Source organism: Neltuma alba, unplaced genomic scaffold, assembly GCF_004799145.2.
Source record: "Neltuma alba isolate B1F8T4 unplaced genomic scaffold, ASM479914v2 tig00011916_pilon, whole genome shotgun sequence".
Lineage (NCBI taxonomy): Eukaryota > Viridiplantae > Streptophyta > Magnoliopsida > Fabales > Fabaceae > Neltuma > Neltuma alba.
The window spans coordinates 1,245,080-1,269,350 of NW_021636509.1; the positions used below are offsets into that span (position 1 = coordinate 1,245,080).

A 24,271-nucleotide genomic window follows, 5' to 3' on the forward strand; every position below is an offset into this window, starting at 1 on the left:
ACATGTAGTTAATTATGAAAGTTAATAGTTCAATGTTTATTGTGATGTACTTCAGGTGCACGTTCACTGAATGATTTATTTATACTTACAAGTTGCCCTTTAAGTGAAAACAGGTTTACAAAACCCATTGAAGAAGTGGTCACTTTTACTATAAAAGTTGTAAATCCCATTATGTGTTTTGTAAAATTCAGCGTGAAATTTTATTGGTGGTGAAAAATAATTTACTCATCCCCCAAAAATATGTTGCAAAACCTATTAACAAAGCGGTCGCTTTTATTACAAAAGTTGTAAATCCCAGTATATGTTTTGTAAAATTCAACGTGAAATTTTATTAGTTTTTAGAAACAAGTTGCCTATCCCCTGAAAACAGGTTGCAAAAGCTATTTAAGAAGTGGTCATTTTCACTATAAAAGTTGTAAATCTCACTATGTGTTTTGTAAAATTCAACGTGAAATTTTATTGATTTTTAGAAACAAGTTGCTCATCCCCTAAAAAGAGGTTGCAAAACCCATTTAAGAAGTGGTCATTTTCACTATGAAAGTTGTAAATCCCACTATATGTTTTGCAAAATTTAGCATGGAATTTTATTGGTTTTTAGAAACAAGTTGCCCATCCCTTGAAAACATGTTACAAAACCCATTGAAGAAGTGATCATTTTCACTACGAAAGTTGTAAATTCCACTATGTGTTTTGTCAAATTTAGCGTGAAATTTTATTAATTTTTAGAAACAAGTTGCCCATCCCCTGAAAACAGGTTGCAAAACCCATTGAATAAGTGGTCATTTTCACTACGGAAGTTGTAAATCCCACTATATGTTTTGTCAAATTTAGCATGGAATTTTATTAGTTTTTTCAAACAAGTTGTTTATCTCTTGAAAACAAGTTGCAAAACCCATTAACAAAGTGATTACTTTCACTACGAAAGTTGTAAATCATAATATGTGTTTTGTAAAATTCATGACAAATGGTTTAATAATACTAGAAAACCAGATAGCTTCACATTATCTGAAAACGGTTTTATGCGAAGAACAGAGACAGAACCAAAAAGAGGAATGCTAGACAATAACATTTTAAGCTGTGGGGACCCATCGAAAATGCTCTATTAAGAATAATATTTAAGCTTCCTACTTGTTTATCACAGTTGGTGTTACTTCAGTGACCTCTTCAACGGCGACAATCTCAGGGAGTACGAGTTATTTCAGACAGGGCAATGTATTTCAACGTTGGTAACCAAATTCAGTGACGGCAATCTACTCCTGTGATGGTGGCAATGTGATTTCGAAGAACCCTTTTTGGTGACTGCAGGAACTTGGATTTAGTTTCGTCGAAGGAAATCAGTTTCTCCCTTTCTCTATCACACAAATACACTGCTCAGTGTTCAGAGACAATCAGGGCAATTCGGTCTTTTGGCCAAAAATCTAAATTCCAAATTGGTACCCAGTGCCCTATTTGTCATTTTGCTTATTCAAGTGCCTTATTTGTCTTTTTGAAATTCACATGATATTTTGTGATCATTTTCCCAAAATTAATCTTTGGTTACTTTAAATTTTAATTTAGCTGTAACTCAATCTTTTGATTATAAATCAGTATGACTTAATTTTTGAACTTTTAACTTGTTTAAAACCTGGTTCTTCAGGCAAAAAAAATAACCTGATCCTTAATATATACTCCACTTGAAAATTGTATCTTTTGAGTCATTCAACCTGGCATAAATAAGCGGTCATATAAGAGCCACAGCAGCATAAGGAGAGAAGGGAAAAAGCTTGATAATCAACCACGTCAAAGAAGAGGCTGTTGTCGGAGAAGACGACCCAATTTTGACATTAAAACAGTTATTCTTAATGACCACTTAGTAAAAAGCCTGGGCACTGGGATCTAAAAATATATTTATTTATTTTAGCCTACATGGACATTTTCTGTCGCGGCAACGACATCCTTTTCTCCTGATGATATTTTAGATACATGAACAATTGAACATAATAGCTCACTAATAAGAATCCTCCTCCTCCATCGTCTTGATCTTTTTCTTTTCTTTTTTTTTCCAGTTGTTCTGCATAGTCATAGGGCGAATGAGTATAAAAAAATGTTTGGAATGTAATTTAGTAAAATAGTTGTCCTTGTATGGAGTGATTTCGAAGTGCATATTTTCAATATGTGGGTCACTCATTTTCCATACAACGGGTGGACACAGTGGGATATTAAGCATCAAGCACGAAAGATGGAATTCAATTTAAAAATAAATAAATTTTTGGCCCCAAAAAAAAGTTAAAAAAATGAATTAATGATTTTGTTAAAGTACTCTAGACTTGCATATTTGGTGAGTGCATCATTAAAGATGGCTGTTTTAATATCGAAATTAGGTTGTCCTCTCCAACAACAGCCTCTTCTTTGGCATGGTTGTTTTTTTTTTCGGTGTGGTTAATTGCCTAGGCTTTTCCCCCTTCCCTCCTTATGCTATTGTGGCTCTTACATGGCAGCTTATTCATGCCAGGTTGGATGACTCGGTTTGACTTATAAATAATAAGAATACAATTTTCAAGTGGAGTAAATATTAAGGACCAGGTTTTAAGCGAATTAAAAGTTTAAGAATTAAGTTACACCGAGTTATAGTTAAGAAACTAAGTCACAACTGAATTAAAACCTGAAGGAGCAAAAAATTAAATTTTCTAAAAAGGATTAATCAAAGCCTGAACTATTTTGTTTCTTAATAGTTTAAATTATATGGACCAAAATTAAAATAAAAACAAACTATGAGGCCAAACATTGTATTAACAAAAAAAAGCACTATCTAGCAATTTTGAGACCAAACAAATTATGAATTTTAGTAATTATATTTGTTTAAGACTTAATGTGATTTTCCTAATTATAAATTCTTTCAACTAAATGTTGCAATTTTTTGCTTTTCAACTTTTTTTTTTAGATGAACATATAGAATAATCCATCATTCATATAAAAAATATTTAAATGTTACTGATTGCTTATTGCAATGGTATTTTTAAATTATTCAACTCACAACAACATGATTTATGAATGGTTATAAATAATCTTACATCCAAAATTAAAAGAATTCATAGGTCATTGGGTAAATACTAAAAATTATACATGTAAGTAGAATGAGTTATGTGTCATTATAATTTGTGTTGATGACTATAATAAAATATAACTAATTTTTTAATTAAAAAAGGGGGTTAGGTTTAATAATGTGAATATGTTAAACTTTGCCATTTTGTTACTGAAAGGGGCTTATATCAGATTTCTTATATTCATTATATTAAGGACCTGTTTGGTTCAATTACCAAGTGTTTGGAGATGATAATATGCAGTGTAATGGGATGTAATGCAATATTTATTACCATATGTTACTAAGGAAATTGGGCAAAATATTAGTTTTTTCATTTAACCAAATAAAAATATTAATGAAAAGTCCTAAAAGCCCTTCAATCACAACCACAATCGTCTTCTTGCTCCGCTCTTCCTCCACTCGTGCGCCTCCTCCTGCAACTCACATATTTAGTCTTACTGCTCCATTTTTATTCCCTTTTTTTAATTCAGTTTCAAATTTTTAGACCAAGCTTGCACACCCAACGAAACAATGAACCATCAGTTAACCCTCCAAATGCCTCACCCCAGTAGAGTACCACCACTACGCAGATCAAATGAAAAATGAAATATTACGAATAAAATTGACATTAGGAGCGCTTGTCAGATACTTTTGCAGTTAATAGTGGGATGATCAAAATAATCTTCAAGGAGGAGTAGTTTGCAAAATGTAAAAATTGGTGAGTCAGCACAACTGAGTATTGTTATGATGTGAAATATATATAGATATAGACGAATTAACCTACTTTTACTTTGTGAAGGAGATGGAGGAGATGACGATAATGGAGAAAGGGAGATGATAAAGGAGAAGAGGGAGCGGTCAAGGTAATTAGGGGAGGGAGACTAGAGACCAAGGACAAGGTATTAGCTGGGGGGACAATCAACAGGGCAGCTATTGTCCTCTCATACTAGTTAATAGGGATAAAATGGACATTTTCTAAGAAACTGTAGTCCTGCAATGATCATTTATAGGTCCCTCATATGAAGAGGAATTCTTACGTGCGCTGGGAGTGCCACGTAACTTGTGCTCTGACCAATAGAAATCCTCCAAATCACATGGTGGGACCCATGTTTGTTGCAGTCTTATACATCCTCTTTCCTTCTGCACGCGCCCTCTTTCTTCTAGCCGCCGGCTCTCCCCCTCTCTTTTTGTCTATTGATTTAATTCTCTCTCTCTTCCCAATAAAACTTCTTCCACCCACTTTAAATTTTGTCTCTTTATTTTATTTTCGTATGCCCTCACACGCTCTCCCTCGTCCCTCTCTCTATCTCTTCTTTTTTAAATTTTATTTAATCTCTCATGTAAATAATAGTGTTGCTTTCCCAAATCCAAAATTCTAAAATAATTATATAAAAATTTAAAATTTAAAATATTTTGGTTACATAATTCATACTACTTCTGGTGTTTAATATAAAAACTCGTTTGACTTTTATTACAAATAGTTAACTTAACTAGTTTTTTTAATCTATTTAAATTAGTTAATTAGCTCTTATATTAAGGATTGGAGTAGTATTTTACAACTCAACCTTTAACTTCTTTCTCAACTTTTTAAAATTCCCTTCTTTTTTATGGTTTATTTTATGTTGACATGTGAAAACTATTTGACTAAAAAAGGACATGTGAAAATTAGAAGCAGACTTTGATAAAAGGAATCAAATTAAATAAAATATCCAGTTAGGCCTTTTTTAACTTCAATGACAAACATTTGCTTATAATAACTTGTGTTTATAAAAGTATTTTTGTTTTTCTTCATTTTTTTCGTGAGATTGTTGGTGCATTAATGTTTTAATTAAACAAAGTAATCCTTCTTGTACCAAAAAAGCGAATTGTCAAACCTGTTTTGCTGCTTTATTGATATTTACGGATGATAGCTTATGTTTATACAAGTATTTTCTTTTTTCTTTTTTTTATTAAATTGCTGAAACAATTATATTTTGATAAAAGGTAAACGAACCATTTCAATGTTTTTAGTAATGCTACTTTATAACTCCATTTAAAGCTTCAAACGACGTGCTATTACTTAAATTATAGAGTAAATAAAATTAAAAATAAAGAAAGAAGGTGAGTGTATGCAAAAATAAGATATAGAGATAAAACTTAAAGTGGGTAGAAAAAGTTTTACCAGAAAGAGAAAATTAAATTAAAAAAGAAAGAGGGAAAGTTGACAGAGGAGAAAGCGCGCACGTGCAGAAGGAAAAAAGATCCATAAAAGACTGCAACAAGCATGGGTCCCACTGTGTGATTTGGAGGATTTCTATTAGTCAGAGTACAAGTTATGTGGCACTCCCAGTGCATATAAGAATTCCTCCCATATGAATGGATAACACTAAAAAATGTGCAATAGATACCACTATTGTAATACTCCTCCGGTCCTTATTATAAGACCCAATTTGACTTTTTATTTAGTCCTAATTATAAGACCCAATCCATTTTCTCTCTTATATTTATGCATTTTTTTCCAAGATAATCCTTCTAATAATGATAGTTTTAGCCAATATACTTAATTAGAAAGAATATTTTAGGAATAACAACACTTATTTATTATAAATAACCAACTTAACTTACTTCCTTAATCTCCTCAAATAAGTCAATTGGGTCTTATAATTAGGACCGGAGGAGTATGTTTTACCACGTATAAACTCAACCAAACAAGCTATACATAATAATGTGATAAAGATTATCATTGCAAGGCTGCAATGCGATTGAGCCAAAGGGGTCTTAAATTTTCTAATCTTTCTTTTGTTTTAATTGGATTTATAATTAAAAATTATTAAATATTAATATTTTAAAAATGCAATACATGGTCATGTATGATGGGAGAAATTGATACAGTAGGTATAAGTAATATTTTCTTTTATAAAATAATGGACTTGCAAGAAAATTATATATAATATGAATATTATACATTTGGCTTAGATATTAAAGATCAAAGTTAAAACTTGAACTATTCCGATCAATCATACAGTTTATATCAATTTGCTTTTGTTGATAGAATTAGAACATAATCCATTAATTTAATTTTGAGCAGCTTTTTTGTCTTGTCAATTTTTTTTTGGAGCAGCTTGAATAAACCTTGATCTAAAAATCTAGGTCAGGGGACCCCTATATTAATTAGAGAGGATACTCTCTGTCTTTTTTTCTTTTTTTCTTTTCTCTTTTTTCCCTCTTTATTATCATTGGATTAAAATTTAATGGTTTAGATTATTATTCTAATTTTACATATAAATACATAAATTAATTTAAGCTAATAAAACTCAATCTCCGATGATAAAATTTTCAGATTTAATTTTAATAATTTAAATTTATTTATAGTATACATGTAAAATTACAATAATACTTTTCTAAAATAGTAAACTTGAATTGTTAAATTTCAATATAATGATGATGAAGTTAAAAAGAAAAAAAAAAGAAGGGAAAATTTTGATTAAGGACCACAGTTGAGAATTTATTTCAAACAGCCTCCAAAATATTCTGAAATGTCACTGCAGGACCAAAGGACCAAACTAAAATTTAAATTAAGAGTAAGATTATAAGATGAAGGTCAGGGGACCTCTATATTAATTAGATAGGATACTCTCTTTTTTTTTCTTTTTCTTTTTTTCTTTTCTCTTTTTTCCCTCTTTATTATCATTAGATTAAAATTTAATGGTTTAGATTATTATTCTAATTTTACATATAAATACATAAATTAATTTAAGCTAATAAAACTCAATCTCCGATGATAAAATTTTCAGATTTAATTTTAATAATTTAAATTTATTTATAGTATACATGTAAAATTACAATAATAATTTTCTAAAGTAGTAAACTTGAATTGTTAAATTTCAATATAATGATGATGAAGTTAAAAAGAAAAAAAAAGAAGGGAAAATTTTGATTAAGGACCACAGTTGAGAATTTATTTCAAACAGCCCCCAAAACATTCTGAAATGTCACTGCAGAACTAAAAGACCAAATTAAAATTTAAATTAAGAGTAAGATTATAATAATACCCCTCATTTTTTTTAGAAAATATATATTAATGGTCGTTGGAGTTCCGGCCATCGGCACTCAAGCGGCCGCCGCCAGAGGTTTGAGCTCTAGTAGCCGTTACGGTACCTCCGGTGGTCAGTGATTTTTTTTTCAAATAAGGTAGCCAAAGGAAGATTTGAACCCATGATCTCTTGGCACATCAAAAGTAATATGACCACCAAGCCAACCAAACACTTAATCTTATGATGCAAATAAAAATATATATAACAAAACTAACGCAAATGTCTAAGTGTAAGTAAACAAGTAAAATTCGACAATTTACAAGTGAAATTCAATAGTTTACAATAAAAATTTAGCGATTTACAAATAACTTAATGAAATTTACAACCCTAAATACAAGTGTTTAAGTGTAAATGAGCAAATGAAATTTAAAAATTTACTATAAAAGTTCATGAATTTATAACCTAAATTCAGCTATTCACAAGAAACCTAACATAAAATTCACAACCCAAAATGTAAGTATTTAAGTGTAAATGAATAAGTGAAATTCAGCTATTTACAACCTAAATTCAGTAATTCATAAGAAACATGAACATTACAAAACTAATAAGAAAATTCATAACTTCAAATATAACTATTCATGTTTCTTATAAATCGTTGAATTTGGGTTGTAAATATCTTAATTGTTGTTGTAAATCGTTAAATTTCACTTGTTCATTTATACTCACACTTATATTTTAAGTTGTGAATTTTACACTAGATTTTTTGTGAATAGCCGAATTTGAATTGTAAATTCATGAACTTTTATTATAAATCTTCAATTTTTATTTGCTAATTTGCATTTAAACACTTGTATTTGGGGTTGTAGATTTCATTATGTTATTTATAAATCGCTAAATTTTTGTTGTAAATTACTGAATTTTACTTGTAAATTGTCGAATTTCACTTGTTCATTTATACTTGGATACTTGTTTTTGTTTTGTTATATATATTTTTATTTGCATCATATGATTAGGTGGTTTGGTTGGCTTGTTGGTTATATCATTTTTGGTGTGCCAAAAAGTCATGGGTTCAAACCTTCTCTTGGCCACTTTATTTGAAAAAAAAATCTTCTAACCACCAGAGCTACAGTAACGGCCACTGGAACTCTAACCTCCAGCTACGGCCATCCAAGTGTCGGTGGCCGGACCTCCGACCTTCAGTGGTCGTTACTCCGGCGACTATTAATATTTATTTTTTAAAAAAATAAAAATAAGAGGTATTATTGTAATCTTACTTTTAATTTTAATTTTAATTTAGTTTTTTAGTCCTGCAGTGATATTTCAGAATATTTTGAGAGTTGTTTAAAATAAATTCTCAGTTGTGGCCTTTAATTGAAATTTTTTTGACAAAAAAAAAAAGAAGGAAAAAGAGAGGAGAAGTAACATGAAAAAAAGAAGAGAATCCTCTGTATTAACTCTCTCTCGTGTCTGATGGGATAGAACCGAATCCGTATTCATCGTTCACCTTTTAACGCTAAAAAAACCACCAGAGAGAGCCGTAATTCATCAAACTCCTTTCCGCTAAAACCCCACAATTTGTCTGTTGGACATAGAGAGAAGGCAAAACCCCAACAATGGCGGGCAAACAGATGGAAGCGGTGAAGAATTTGGACCTGAAGAGATACATGGGGCGATGGTACGAGATAGCGTGTTTCCCTTCTAGGTTTCAGCCCAGGGACGGCGTCAATACCAGAGCCACCTACTCTCTCAGGGACGACGGCACTGTGAATGTGCTCAATGAGACTTGGAGCGCCGGCAAAAGAAGCTACATTGAGGGAATCGCTTACAAGGCTGATCCTAATAGCGATGAGGCTAAGCTCAAGGTCAAATTCTACGTCCCTCCGTTTTTGCCCCTCTTTCCTGTCGTCGGAGATTACTGGGTTTTGTACATTGATGATGATTATCAGCACGCTGTCGTCGGTCAGCCCAGTAGGAATTACCTTTGGGTAAGCTAATTTCTCTGTTGGGGTTTTGATTATTTCCAGTTCCGTGTGATTAAAAACTGAAAATGGAAGCCCTTATTATGGCTACATTATCTGAACTCATTGCTTTATCTGCTTAAAGGTTTGTATGAATTATATGTATGAGGAAATTCTACAGAGTTATACTTCTTTCGAGGTCTTGACCACCTCAATATTAAATGAATTTAAAAATGAATTCAAGGATTAAAATATGTTCAATACATGAAGTTCTTGGAGAAAATATATTAAACAAATGCTAGATTATTGCTGATTCGCTGAGGATAGAATCGAAGGGCTGGGGAGCTCTGGATTTTTATATTTGTTCTTTAGAAAAGCTGTGTCGTTTGCTAATGGCTCTGTGCATATCTGACCATAACATATATATATATATGTGCGTGTGTGTGTGTGTGTGTATTTGCCCTCAGGTATTATGCAGGAAGACCCATTTGGATGATGAGATATACAATGAGCTTGTTGAGAAGGCAAAGAATTGGGAATATGATGTTAGCAAACTCCACAAGACGCCACAGAGTGATCCTCCACCAGAGGAAGAGGGACCCCAAGACACCAAAGGCATTTGGTGGTTTAAATCCTTACTGGGAAGATAGGTTCAATGAGCTTGAAAATGTGTTTCAATTTCATGTAATAAGAAAGGAATTAAGAACCCGGACGTAGTAAGTTTGGATCTTCTTGGTGTCTCTATTGGATTGTTCTGTATATTTATATGTGGTGTAAGTTCCAAGTATTATATGCATATTCGGTTAAGAAAAACAAAAATAGTGCATTGTGTTGATCTATCTATCTTGAGGTATTTAAAAATTGAAACTACACTCAGATCGCTTTCTAGTTGTAATTTATGCTGTGGTAGTGGATAATAACAGTGAAAATTAAGAGATGGTAGGATGATGATTCAATCTTTTCATATTTCAACCTATTATTGCAAATACATCAACATGCCTGGCGGTTTGTTCTCGTCCTACATTTACTAAAAATATTAAACATGTTATGTACGTGCACAGTAACAAAAACTGCCCCTACTGTGTTTTCTGGATCTTCCATAGATATATTATTAATACATAATGGAAAAATATAACTTTTTTAGACAAAGGAAAACATATTTATAGTCATATTTCAACAAATCAACATATAAAGTGGCGTTGAAATTAGGTCAAAATATTCAGTGTTACCACATATTTTTGCAACATCATCTTCAATTTTATTGTTGTATCAATGTCAAATCATCTCTAAGACATTTTTAACCAAAAGTTGACCATAACTATAAAAACTACTCCTCCGGTCCTAAATATAAGACTCTTATACTAATGTATATAAAGATTTTATATTTAAAACCAGAGGAGTAATTTCTTAATGAAAAAATTACGTGAACACCATAATCCTAGGGACCATAAACTATATTTTCCATATATTAAGTATTAATTTGTTAAATATAACTTGTTTTTCTGTCCCAAAGAGAAAGCCTTCTCCCAGGATCTAATAATTGTTCCTTGTTTTAAAGCTTTAAAACATGAATCGTAGGCAGGAATCTTGCCAAAAAGCTTCAATCAACGCAGCTATATCCCACTAATTGAAACAAAATCAGCATAGCCACTAAAAGAAACATGCAGGAAAATACCATGAAAATAATCTCGAAAAGGCCCATGACAATTGAGTGTAGTGCAGGTGAAGATCTCCAAGTAGATTGCCTTGATAGATGTGAGAACTTATATATACCATGTATTATCATAGGAAGAATCACAAGGAAGTAAATATGAATGTTAATTTGTCAAGAAGAATCACATTTCACACGACCAATATTCTGCTCCCTCCAGCAATACAGCATACAGGGAAAATCCACACTCACCAAACCAAACAACGTAGTGATATAGACACATGCCACTTTCTTCTGCGCAGGGGCCTTACATCGTAACAGGTAACTAGGTGAGAAGAATTACACTATTACAGGGTACTAAGCCTTGAAAACTCTTATAATATGAAGCTTATAATATAGTACAACACGAGTTGGTTTTCTTCGCCTGCTTGTAGAACATCTGTTTCAGACAACAGCACAAGGCACTTGTGTCAGCAAAATAACTTGTTGGCGCATAAGGCTATATATTTATCATTGATTAGGAAAGATTTTCCAGTAAAGATGCATGATATGGCCCTCAAAACAGTCACCACTTTGCATTAGCATATAGAAATGACAACATGGCAGCCCAGAAAAAGATGAGAAATGACTATTAACACGTACATAGAGAAGAAACTGGCCTCAGGAAATAATGAAAACTAAAGTGCAAAAGAAACAGCCTATTACAAAACTTCAATCCCAATACAAGATATTGACAGCTGAAATAGAATATGTTCCCCGTGTAGTAATCCTATATATACGTATTTTAAGCTTAAATGGCAATACAAGATATTGGCAACTGAAATGGAATCAGTTCCCCACAAAGTAAAGATAATAACCGTTAACCAGAGGCTTGGTAAAAGGAGACATAAAAGCATGTTAAATAAGGATAATAACAGTTAACCAAAGCTTTGGTGAAAGGAAAAATAAAGGATGAGCCACACATAATTGGCATAGGCACTAATGTGATATTCCCAAATGCGTAACCATAAAACAGAAGTTGTAATGTACCTGTGACGCTGCACTCAGATCAGAACTCTTCTCAACTAAACTGTCCAACCTCTCCCCACGTGCAAGAACGCTATCAATAGTCTTATGCTGTTGTATGAACAAAAGTGGGAATAACAAAATGAGAAATACAAATAAAGGCAAAAGGAAACAACTGCCAGTATTGACATCTGGCTCCTAAAGATACATAGCATATAAAAGCAATGCAACAATTAAGAGCAAGGAAGGAAGTAACAAAAGCCTACAAATAAATCCCCATATAGCACGGGTAGGTCAAGAGAACAAATTAATTTTAACATTGCCGTTCAAAGGCACATTAATAAGCATAAATACAAATTCAAAAACATAATAGCAAAAGAACAATCATTAAAAAAGGGTGGTTTTATAAATTCTATGATAAGATATCACTCAAGGATATGCATTACAATAGTAATTCATATTCATTTATGACCATGTGATGCTTGAATCGCATGACCATGCAGTGATCATCATATGTATTGTTAAACAAATTCCAAAACCCCAAACAACTTTAAAAGGTTTTTCACAGAAAGCTGCTATCCATATAAAATGGCTGTTGGACAACTACAAGAGAAGAAGAATGTCCAACTGCAAAGGAAGTTTATAACACAGTGATCCATATTTAAATCTAACACTTACCAGGATGATTTTTGTTTCATCCAGTTCCCTCTGGATTTTCAACAACTTATCAGCCTCTGCAGGGTCCTGAGGATTTGTAAATAGCAGGGAAAATGACATAAATGAGTCAAAAGTAACCATATGAACAGGAAAACAAAAAGAAACATTATTGGTACAGTTCAGAATATTGTATAATTCAACACTCCAATGGGACATTCTTTAGCTGAAGCTGGTTCAGCTTGAACGTATAGAGGTACCTGGAATCTTGTCAGAGCTTGCTCCAAATAGGGCCATGATTGAGTACCATCCGCCTGAGCAGTTCTCCATGAATTACCAAAAGCTTTTTCATATTCATCGAGCAGCTGTAAAACACCATATTCATTAAGATGTATTAAATAAGGCCATTTTAAGAACCAGATGCATAAGATACATCATGACAGTAAATTTAATTTGACAATGTTTCTCGTTTATTCCACTTTCAATTTCTACAAAATACAAATTATTCCTAGTTACCAACAATTTAATTGGTTCATTTACTTTACGACAATCATTATCCTTTCTCATTGAAATCATTTGGAACAAAGGGCTTTGAGCAATCAACCATTTAGCAGATCCGCTAGCACAACAGAGGGGCAATACTTTTCATTTTGAACGGACAACAAACGGGAAGAAACAAAATCATCAACAAAATTAGGTGTATGTGTAAAGGAAGGGCAATTTGCAAGGATATCATGAAGAGCTCTGGCTGAAACAGCTTTAATCATACTCTGCAAATTAATTAAAAAAAGTTACGCGTAATTACTCTTTTTTTTTGGTAACAAGGATTAATTACTCATTTAGTACCATAATTTCATGCAATTTCTAAAACAGTCCCAATAGTGTAAAAGAATTATGTTCCAGTAGTTTCAAATTCATGATATATGGTTCCTGAAATTAGACCATTGTGGGCATGTTGACATGTCCAAGAAATGCAGCAGTTTTAAGCCCTTATTTGCAAGTAGGGTGAGCATTTCATTTTACCCATATACCCTAGGTTACCACCTTATTCTCCCACGTTTTGTTCTCACCATCTGTCAGTTAAATTGTTAAATTCTTTGTACTCATCTCTCACAAATAATATCAAGATCATTGAACTTCCTCAGGGAATCAGGAAAATCTTCAATAGCACAAGTTTGACCATGCACTAACCCTCTTAGTCTGTAATTCTTTGATTATTTTAATTCAAGCTTAGTTGCGAGAAGCCCCTCCTTTTCAGGCAAACGTAAAATCTCAGACCACAGATCCAACCATTAAAACCTAAAATGCAGTCCTACTCTATTCTAGAGGGTCAATAAGTTAGCAGGTTAACCTTGAACCCAAAATAAATAGATATAAATCAAACACGGAATGATATCATACAGAACTGAACAAGAAATGAACGTGAACAATGTTGTACTTAACAATACTTTGGTGATCAGAAATGTGACAGATAAAAGTAACTTAAAAGGAAAACATCACCACAGGTTTATTTTCTAAAACCAAATTTTCAATCCCTTCGTGAGAACCAATTTTCCACATGTCAACGTTAACATTTCAGGACACTAGGGACATATATAGAGATGAAACAACAGAGAAAAAGCTGCTCGTGTTAAAGTAACAATAAAAACTGATCCCTTCATGAGAACCAATAGAAGAGTTAAAATATGTTAAAGCAAGAGACTGCTCCTGGAAACAGGATGTGTTGCAAATAAAATATTAAGGAAGAAAGTTATTGCACTCACCTGATTGAGAAGAGAAAATGCACTTCGTATGGGATAGTGATCATCCATAAAGCCCAATGCACAAAGGCCATTTCTGTTGTAAGCATGCACCTTGTACTCTATAATTGATAAAAGAAAGCAAATAGATACCATGAGATCATGCTTCATAGTGTAAACCAACTCAACCATTTCATTAAGATTAAAACAATAATCCCATCAAATCTCCACTCAGATGTAATATCGAATTGACAAAGAACTTAAAGAGTACGCGAGGTCAAGTTATTGCATTAAAGGGTAAACATAAAAATTACCCATACCAAAAGATGGATTCATATTAGTCCTTGGAACCGATGCTTTTTATCAATTTTATTGTTTATACCCACCCACAAAAAGAAGAAAACGAAAGAAAGATAGAACCAAGTATACGCTTGTCTCATAACTGGCATCGAGTGAACTTGAATTAAAACCACCAAATCCGACTTCGAAGTACTAATATTCTCCCAGTGACAATCATGGTGGGTACAGATATCTCCATCCATAATTCATTAATAAAAGGGGTAAAAAAATCCAAACGAACAAGCAGACTTTGTCTTAAAGATTCCGACCCAAATCAACCAATTGATCGGAAAATAATTGGGAAACATAGGCTAAACGGTGCATAGGGAAAGCGATTAAAAATTCATAACTCAGGGTCGACAAAGAGACAACTGAATCCAGACCCAGAAACCCTATAGAAAGGAACGAATAAAACGCACCTTCGTGCTGGACGGTTTGGCGCTGTCCCTGGGTGGTGCGCTTGGCGACGGTGCGACCGACGAAGACGATAAACTCCTTGACGCTGGAACGTTGGAAGTAGCCGAAGTGGCTTACATTGGACGCATTCGCAAGTATCACCGGATCGGATCCATCCGGGATGCACTTAAGCACCAACAAAGCTGTGATCTTCATATCTCTCTCCCCCTCTCCCTAAACTCTTCAACTTCAAAGCTTCCTTCTTTTCGACTATGCGTCGGTAATGAAATCGGGAACTGAAACTGCAAAAATGAACAACAAGAAAAAACGAAAATAATTGAATCGTCGCCGAGCTCACATGTGCATTTTTATATATATAGGCACACACAGGTGGACCCTTTTTTGGACATAAGAAAATTAGTGGTCTCACGCCACCATACTCCAGTGCGAATTAAATTCCCGCATCCCAATCGATGAGTTGTCATATTAGAATATTATATATATGTGTATATATGGCCAACACTGGCTTAGGAATTATATAATTAATTTGTAAAGATTAAAAATTAATTAAATCAGTTATAATTATTTAAAGTGTGTGTTAATTTGTCTAAATTAGATGATAATAGAAACTTTTTAACATATACAATTAATATGAATAGTTGAGAAAAAATAATAAACTTAGGAGAGAAAAAATATAAGGTTAATATAGTCTTTGGTCCTTATAGTTTCATCTCATTTTGGTTTTGGTTCCTATAATTTGAAACCATAGGTTTTGGTCCCTGTAATTTTCTCCTGTCTCAAACATTAGTCCCTATAGTTTAAGAAGGACCTGAACCCCAAAATAAAGGTGTTAAAAATGCTGAGTTGTCACCAACAATGTTTATTTTGCTTATATGACCTGATGACTAGATAAGGTGATGTGGAAAAAATGCTGGTTGTGCTTTGACATGTAAATATTTAAAAAAAAAACAGAAATAAAAGTAAAACATAAAACGCATAGCAAGGAACACCAGAAAGGATTTGAAAACAAAAGGGATTGGAGGGTTTGATCAAGGCAAACCCACCTTTGTTACGTCGGAAGTCTGAGTAGTCATCGGTGGAGACCAAGTGTGAGTTTCCGACGATGCCTCTGATAGTTGATTGTGGTGTGACATTGTGGTTCTCTTTTTAGCTGTGTTGAAGAGTGAGAAAAAATTTTTATCTTTGATTATTAAAACCCTTTGCTCTGATTTGGAGTAGCAAAGTAAAAAAACAGAGGCTCTTCTTCATCTTTTTTATTATTGTCTATTACTTTGATTCCGTCCCATTGTGGTCTTTTTTTGTTAAAATTTGTGGCCATAAAACTAGTCGTTTTTCTTCATGAAGTTTTTGCCTCTTCGAAGTGTGGTCTGTATATGGCTGATTATTGTTGCTTTGCTCTTTACATTATTTCTTCATACTATGAAATTTTGTGCCATTATTGCTTTGTTTTTATTTGGTTTTTGTGAAATAATTTCAGCTACCAGTTGAAGTGAAAAATGCTGATTCTCTAATCTTCATTATGCCTATTGCAGCCTTTTTCCTTATTTTATTTTACTTTCATATTGATATGACGTAAACCATTGTTAATATGAAATGATACGAGCTTCAGCATACCATTGTTAATATATCAGTTCAATTAATGATTCTTCCAAGGGTTTAGTTACAGTTAGGATTTGACTATAATTCTTGGAGTTTGTAGTATTATATTATTTAAATTTAGTTAACAAGTGTTTATGGATTCCAGGTGTTAGACTTAGATGGAAAATATTTTGTCATTTACCATAGACATTGTAATCCCATGGATAGCATAATCATAATTATATGGATCAAAATAACAATGAGCATTAATCAATAATTCAATTTTGTTTTTTAGATGTAATAATAATTTGAATATGTTGTTGGTACCATATAGATAATATTTACTTTCTATGACTATCATGCAATGTCTATACGCACAATTGACAATTTTCTTTTGTAACATACTCACAGGTGAAATATGGATTGGGAGGAAGAGAGTTGTGCTAGAGGTGATGGTACAAGAATGGAGGAGAGTGATAATGATTTAGATGGGTATTTGTTTGATTTTGAGAATAGTGATGAAGAAGATATGGATGATGACTACTTTAGAAAATATGTTAATGTTGATGTTGGTGATGCGTTGGATGAAGTTGTTGGTAGTTCACAGTTGATGATAGTTGAGCCTAATAATACCGAGCAAATAAACATGATTGAGGTGAGAGAGGAGGATATATTGGCAATGGTATCTGATTATGAATCTGAGGAGATTGACGAAGTTGATGGATCAAGTAATGATGAGGATAACAGAGTGGTTAAAGTGAAGTACCCAAAATATAAAAGGTTAAGTTTTTGAAGAAACAAAATTAGGAACCCAAAAAAAGTGAAGTAGCCACCCCTGGCGTTCGACAAATGACTTAAAACAACTGCAGTAAATTCCAATGACCGTAATACTTCTGATTACCTTCAAATCGTAAGCCCTTCTCCCTTTTTTGACCTAACCCTCCAATCCCTTTCGTTTTCAAATCCTTTCTGGTGCTTCCCACTATGCGTTTTATGTTTTACCTTTATTTTTGTTTTTTAAATATTTACATGTCAAAGCACAACCAGCATTTTTTCCACATCACTTTGTCTAGTCATCAGGCCATGTAAGCAAAATAAACACTGTTAGTGACAGCTGAGCATTTTTAACACTGTTATTTTGGGGTTTAGGTCCTTCTTAAACTATAGGGACTACCGTTTGAGACAGGAGAAAATTATAGGGATCAAAACCTATGGTTTCAAACTATAGGGACCAAAACCAAACTGAGATGAAACTATAGAAACCAAAGATTATATTAACCCAAAAATATATTGAAGTATTAACTCGGGTTTTTAATATAAGAGTTAAATAACTAATTTGATAATACTAAAAAATTTAGTTAAATTGGTTATTCGTCATAAATGTATATTGTTCTTCATAAATTATCATTTTCAATCATGTGCATTGGGTAATCTAAAACTATTTCTTAGTAGAAATTCCTTACGATCAATAAGAATATTTTAAGAAAAGACATGAGATAGAATACATTAAGATCTTATATTTGGAATTAATTTAGTTCTCAACTAGTTCTTATAATAAATCACCAACGTTGTGGTATTACATCCAAACTAAGTCATGTTTACAATAAGAAGGAGTATAAAGTACGACTACTTGTATTAAGTTATTAAAAAATATATTTCTGTTTGAATCACTAATTCAAGTAAACACAGACCTCCCAACCAATATTTTTTATAAGCTAACTTCAAGTATAATAGTACTTAATTAGAACATAATGAGACATAACAACCATGTGCCAATACATTAAATTATAAGTTTAGAAAACAATTAATCAATAATTTTTTTAATAAATAGAGCAACAAACTAAGAAACCTTATCTATGAGACTCATGACCTCATTTTGCGGCAAATAATCAATTTTTCGACCAAAAAGAATTTTGTAAAATTACACGTAGTTTATCCAAAATCAAGATATAATATATGCGTGGGTAGATTCCTTAGACAAGTTTCTAGGATTCGAAATAGTATATTACATAAATTGCATTATTTATTATTGCAATGCACACTTAATATAAAGTATAGACTCACAATCTAATATAAATTAAAAATTAAATTTACCAAAACTCTCATAAATTTTGTATTGTACGAATGACCCACAAGGGTGTTTTAAATTTGTACCCATAACCCCAACTATTAATTATATCATTTAAAATTAATTGCAATTGAAATAACTAAATTAAATTGAATTTAATTATATTTCATTCACATTCTTGAGTTTCATTCAATATGAAGCATGAATGATTTCTTAAGTACGGGTTAACATTGTGCCCAGTTTTCCTCTTAGCAACTGCAAACACTAATTCGTCAGCCCTGTTTGGTATGATAGAAACAGAAAGAAAGGAAAGGGAAATTTTAATGAATTTGATTTTAAAAATTGAAAAAAATGAAGTTAAAAGTTTTTAATTAATTTTTTTTACTTCTTTGTCCAACTCTTTATCTTTATTAAAATTTCATAATCTCACTTTTCTGATTTTTCAAAACGAACTCATTAAATTTTTTTCTTCTTTTCCCTCATACCAAATCTAAGGAGTCTTTTGATGGATGTGGTTTGTTAAATCGAAACCAACTAACTTCATTTATGCTTCGCGACATGCAATTAACAGCTAATTGTTGAATCTTGGAACCATATTACTATCACAAAATGGACAAATGCAAACTAATTAATTCAATGCTCTTAACAGAATATACGTTGTAAACGATAAAATATTGCTGATGATTGATGTTCCAAGATTGAACCATATTAAATGATAAACAAATTGCAACAAATAAACTAAAATTAGCACACAAGAACTAAAAAATTTTAGATCCTCAAAGTAGCAAATAGCAATTGGTTGTCATTGAAGAGAAGATACAAACCACCTATAAACAAGGGAAATGAGAGGAAGGGAGCAGAAATAATGATTTAAGAGTCATTTTTACACATCAATCAAACCTATCTCTCCCTTTCCCTTCTCCGTTTTAGGCTCACATTCCCTTGAGGGTTTTACCAGAAACTTGAAAGGGGATGTTTGCTTCATCCATGCAGTAAAGATTAAAATGAGTTTGGCACCCCAGGTAAAGTTCTCATTAAATTTAGCCTCATTATCACCTTTTGTTTCGTTCCTCTCCTTATGCTTCTGTTTTTTTTTTTTCCAGATCTTCTCAACGTTATCATTATATTTGTTTTTGGGTTTTGTACTTTTGATATTTTCTGTCCCTTAAATAAAAGAGAACAAGTCAGCTACTGCAAAACAAACTCTTCCTTTAATGATAGCTAAATGAACATTTAAAATATGGTAGGTATGCTTTTGTCTAAACATTTGATTGGGCATTCTGGGTTTCATACGAAATTGTTAACGTGTTTTGGAATTCTGAATATGATTTGATTGACATCTGAACTGGGATTTGAATGTGGCAGGATATGAACAAAATGATCGGAGGCTTGATTTTCATTTCCATGTTGTTCCACTGTACAGTGGCTCGACCACATGCGTCTCCACAAACTCCTGCTCCTATTGTACCTACTAGGAAGTGGCCAACATTAAGCGGTATTCATGGAGTTTTGTTTCTCTAGCTCCTAAGCCTTTTATAATTTCAAATTAATAAAAACTTCACAGTTAGATAGAAATATGAATCCCCTCTTTAACCGATAATGGGAATCAGATTTGTTGTTCTTTCTCATTTTTCACGATATGCTGCCTGATCAAAATTTAAATGATTCAGATTTACTATTCAATAAAATATTCATTAAAATGTTAAATTATAAAAAATTAATAGACAAATTCGAACTACTAAAATTTGATCAGGATAATATTAACAACGAAAAGAGTAAAAAATATTCCATAAAATATTTGAACCGTTTAAATTTTAATATAAATGTTGAAATGGGAAGTAGAGAGGAAGAAAAGTGGAGACAATATGAGTCCCACGCAATGGTAATACCGTGATGCACAAAGATATGAAACGATCAAGTATAACCACAATGTATGTATGTTTGTCTCACATGACCATCATATCCAAGTGAACAAGTGTCATTCTGGTATCATGATGCACAAAGAATCTGGTATGACTTCTTGTAATTAGTTATATTTACTTGCATGCAGGCAATCAGCCCTTGGTCATTGGGCGTGGCGGGTTATCAGGACTTTTCCCAGAAGGAAGTGAATTGGCCATTGGAATGGGAAAGTCTTTTAGTGTGCCAAATTTGGGTTTCCTGTGCAACCTTCAGATGACAAAAGACGGGCTTGGTGTGTGCATCACAGATGTTAGGCTTGACAATGCGACAACTATTGCAGGTTATGATCCTGACGGCCAAAAAACATTCAATTTTTATGGCAAGGAGCTGACAGGGTGGTTTACGTGGCATATACTGCTGATACGCTATACCAAAATGTTTCAGGTGAGTCCTAAAACAATTTCATTTCCTCACCATGATAAGATTTGAGTATTATTCATGTCCTCTAAAACATTCATACTATACCCATAAACAAATACATAAAGATATACAATGTCGTTGTTAGCAACAGGATGCTCCCTTAATGTCAGGATGCTCTGTGATTAACAATTCTTCATCACATTACTTGTATTTTATGGTTAAAAAATGTTATGGTCAACAACTACAGATTTAGAACTAGTCATGCTTAGAAATCACATACCAAATGCTTAGGTGAAAGGCCATTGAACAGATGGAATTTGACATGCTGCTTGTCACATGAATTTGTCAATTTGTAAGTCTGAAAGTTAAGATTATTGTTCTTTGCATGCCTTGCACAGTAAGTCAGTCCATATTTTCTCGACCGGACCAGTTTGATGGATTGTTCCCAATTGCTACACCTGATAGTGTGCAAAGTTTTAATCTCTCAATCTTCTGGTTGAATGTTCAGGTTCTTCTCTCCTCTCCAATTCCCAACGATTATACAATTTAAGATTCAAAATTCTTTAGCACTGTGTGACAGTAATTCATCCTTCTCCTGCAGTATGAAGCATTCTACACCCAACTCGGAATAAAGGTAATAGATTATGTCCTACAAACATTGAGAGCGTTAAGGGTAGACTTTCTTTCATCTGCAGAAATTGGTTTCTTGAAGACCATCAATGGATTTGTGAGAAAGACAACTACTAAGATTATCTTCCAGTTTCTTGCTGCTACTGATGTTGAACCCACAACCAAGCAGACGTATGGCACCATAGTGAAGGATCTTGCAGCCATCAAGTCATATGCATCGGGGATAATGGTCCCAAAAGATTATATATGGCCAATTAAACCAGATAAATATTTGGGACCTCCCTCAACACTTGTAGCTGATGCCCACAAATTAGGACTTGAAGTATATGTTTATGGCTTTGCTAATGACGTCATGTCAAGTTATAATTATAGCTATGATCCTTCTATGGAGTATCTACAATTTATCAGCAATAGTGATTCTGTTGATGGTTTTATCACTGATTTCCCTTCTACAGCATCAGAAGCTGTTGGTAAGATCATTGAACATTGGCTCTTTATTTATTAGCTATTCATGGGAAACCACCAACATGCGTCGAGCTCAAGTCCAATCCTCACGGCTTTATTCGTTTTGCAGCATGCTTATCAAACAATAACAAGCAGCATAAAGGTATAATGTTAACCTTCAATGGTCTAAATCACAGAAGCTGAGATTACACAAAAAGGAGAAATCAATGACAAGGTATAATCTCTCATTTGCATTTGCAGAACCATCTTTGGTGATAAGCCACAATGGAGCAGCTGGTATTTATCCAGGCAGCACAGATCTTGCATATCAGCAAGCAGTAGATGATGGGGCTGACATTATAGACTGCGCAGTTCAAATGACAAAAGATGGAGTTGCCTTCTGCATGGATACTGCAGACCTAATGGCAAGCACCACTGCAATGACAAAATTCATGCCTCGAACTTCCAGTGTCCCAGAAATTCAATCGCAGAAAGGGATTTTCTCTTTTGACCTTACATGGAGCGAGATCCAGACATTGAGACGTAATATGCTTCTATAGACCTAAAAGAAATCCAACTCACATAAAGACATGCTACACTCTACCATATTTGAAAACGGAACTTACTTCGTAAATTTCTTGTTTCAGCTCAAATGGTTAGCCCTTTGGCTGATAGTACCGGTAACTTTCTGAGGAACCCAGCATACAAGAATAGTGGTAATTTTGTTACTCTAGCTGAATTTCTCGAGTTTGCCAAGGCAAAGGCACCCACTGGCATTTTGATCGACATACAGGTTAGCAAAACTATTCAGCTTACTAAGTGTTTGTCCTTGAAGTTGTGTTTGGATTGAAGATAAAGGAAGGGAAGGTTTAACTTGGAATTTCCCGTTGAATTTAATCTAAAACAAATATCTGTACATTCTTCTTTCCCATCCTCCCTAATCCAAATTTTTGTTGACCCATTTTGTAACAGAATGCTGCCTACCTTGCATCAAAGAAGGGTCTTGACATTGTAGGTTCTGTGAGCGCTGCCCTGAGCAATGCCACCTTAAACAAGAATCCCACAAAACAAGTTCTGATCCAATCTATTGACACAGCAGTGCTTGCCAAGTTTAAGGATAACCCATCTTACAAAAAAGTATACCTAATTGAAGATATAATAGGGGATGCACCCAAGCAGACCGTGGATGAAATCAAGAAGTATGCGGATGTAGTGAATCTTCCCAAAACATCTGTCATTAGAGTGTCCTCTTTCTTCACTACAGATATGACACATATTGTTCAAGAAATGAAAGCAGCAAACCTCACAGTGTTTGTCCATCTCATGAAAAATGAATACTCCACCCTGCCATTTGACTTTCTAGCAGACCCTCTCATGGAGATTGGCACTTACCTCCAAGTTGGTAAAGTTGACGGGATCGTAACTGAGTTTCCAGGCACTACTAGTCGATTTTTGTGTAAGTCTCACTCCCCGCAACTACATAGACATGGGACAAAATTGCAGATAAAAAGTATTTTAAAAATTGAAAAAAAAAACTCCCGAAAATTGGGGGGAAAAAAAAAAATCTCCACGTTTAATTTCTTATTCAAATATATGAAACCGAACATTCAAAAATATTCATTGAGATCTTATAACAAATTTTCCGAGACAGAGAACAAAAAATCATCTTATTTAACCATTTGTTCCCCATGCCTTCTCTGTTTCTCCCCCAACCTTCCTCATAAAGCATCTTTCATCACAAGAAGCAAATAATATACAACTTCACATACTGATTGACTCCTCGTGCAACATATGCAATACAGGGAGCGCATGTAGCGATTCTGTCCCATCTACACCAGGAGGTTATGTATTTACACAAGTAAACCCCGGAGATCTACTCAATTCAATTGATCCTGCAACGAAGCCACCAGTAGAATCACCACGCCCGCCTCTTGAGGTTTCAGAAGTTGTTGAGCCGCCACTTCCGGCAGTTGCTAGTGTACCGAAAGCCGGAGCTCCGACGGCAGCAGCTCCTGCAGCACCATCATCTCATTCAGCTGCCTGGGCAAATGTGGCGAGCCTTGGTCCAACCCTAGCAGCATCAATTCTGGCATTTGCTGCGCTCTAAAAGCTCAAACTATGGGATGATGATGCTGGAGTTCTTGTTAGGTCGGCATCGATTTTGCCATACTCAAATGCACCTCAACTGTAGTATTATTTTTCCTGCTCATGCATGCACTATAGTTGCATGAGTGCATGTATTGTGGATTTCGCTTACTTGTATCATTATAAATCCCAATGGTCATGAGTTTATTTCCCTGCTAAAAATTTTAATTTTTTAACTATTGAAATTACATCTACATTAGATGGTTAGAACCTTCTTATTATAATACCGATGGGCAATATAATATCG

The 24,271-nt window shown here is 33.5% G+C and overlaps 2 protein-coding genes and 1 pseudogene across 2 annotated transcripts; 2 read left to right on the forward strand and 1 right to left on the reverse strand.

The window, feature by feature from the left end:
- Nucleotides 1–8,606: 8,606 nt before the first annotated feature.
- On the forward strand, nt 8,607–9,871 carry LOC114719441 (temperature-induced lipocalin-1). The gene is made up of 2 exons (XM_028904946.1): nt 8,607–9,059; nt 9,500–9,871. Exons 1-2 carry the CDS (start codon nt 8,688–8,690, stop codon nt 9,680–9,682), a joined length of 555 nt encoding a protein of 184 aa, XP_028760779.1. The 5' UTR covers nt 8,607–8,687; the 3' UTR covers nt 9,683–9,871.
- Nucleotides 9,872–10,778: 907 nt separating this feature from the next.
- Nucleotides 10,779–15,166, reverse strand: LOC114719384 (VAMP-like protein YKT61). Its single transcript, XM_028904856.1, has 6 exons — nt 14,840–15,166; nt 14,106–14,203; nt 12,603–12,707; nt 12,367–12,432; nt 11,713–11,799; nt 10,779–11,122 (listed from the first exon to the last, which is right to left on the reverse strand). Exons 1-6 carry the CDS (start codon nt 15,030–15,032, stop codon nt 11,072–11,074), a joined length of 600 nt encoding a protein of 199 aa, XP_028760689.1. The 5' UTR covers nt 15,033–15,166; the 3' UTR covers nt 10,779–11,071.
- A 1,667-nt stretch (nt 15,167–16,833) lies between these two features.
- On the forward strand, nt 16,834–23,986 carry LOC114719494 (glycerophosphodiester phosphodiesterase GDPDL7-like; annotated as a pseudogene).
- Nucleotides 23,987–24,271: the final 285 nt, after the last annotated feature.

Bases quoted from the DNA above. Each gene is read 5' to 3' on its own strand.
- LOC114719441 (XM_028904946.1), top strand. From the start codon at position 8,688: ATGGCGGGCAAACAGATGGAAGCGGTGAAGAATTTGGACCTGAAGAGA. The intron at 9,060-9,499 runs GTAAGCTAATTT...ATTTGCCCTCAG, and splicing joins CCAGTAGGAATTACCTTTGG to GTATTATGCAGGAAGACCCA.
- LOC114719384 (XM_028904856.1), bottom strand. From the start codon at position 15,032: ATGAAGATCACAGCTTTGTTGGTGCTTAAGTGCATCCCGGATGGATCC. The intron at 12,708-14,105 runs GTGAGTGCAATA...GGTGTTTTACAG, and splicing joins CATTTTCTCTTCTCAATCAG to CTGCTCGATGAATATGAAAA. The intron at 12,433-12,602 runs GTACCTCTATAC...ACAAATCCTCAG, and splicing joins AAGCTCTGACAAGATTCCAG to GACCCTGCAGAGGCTGATAA.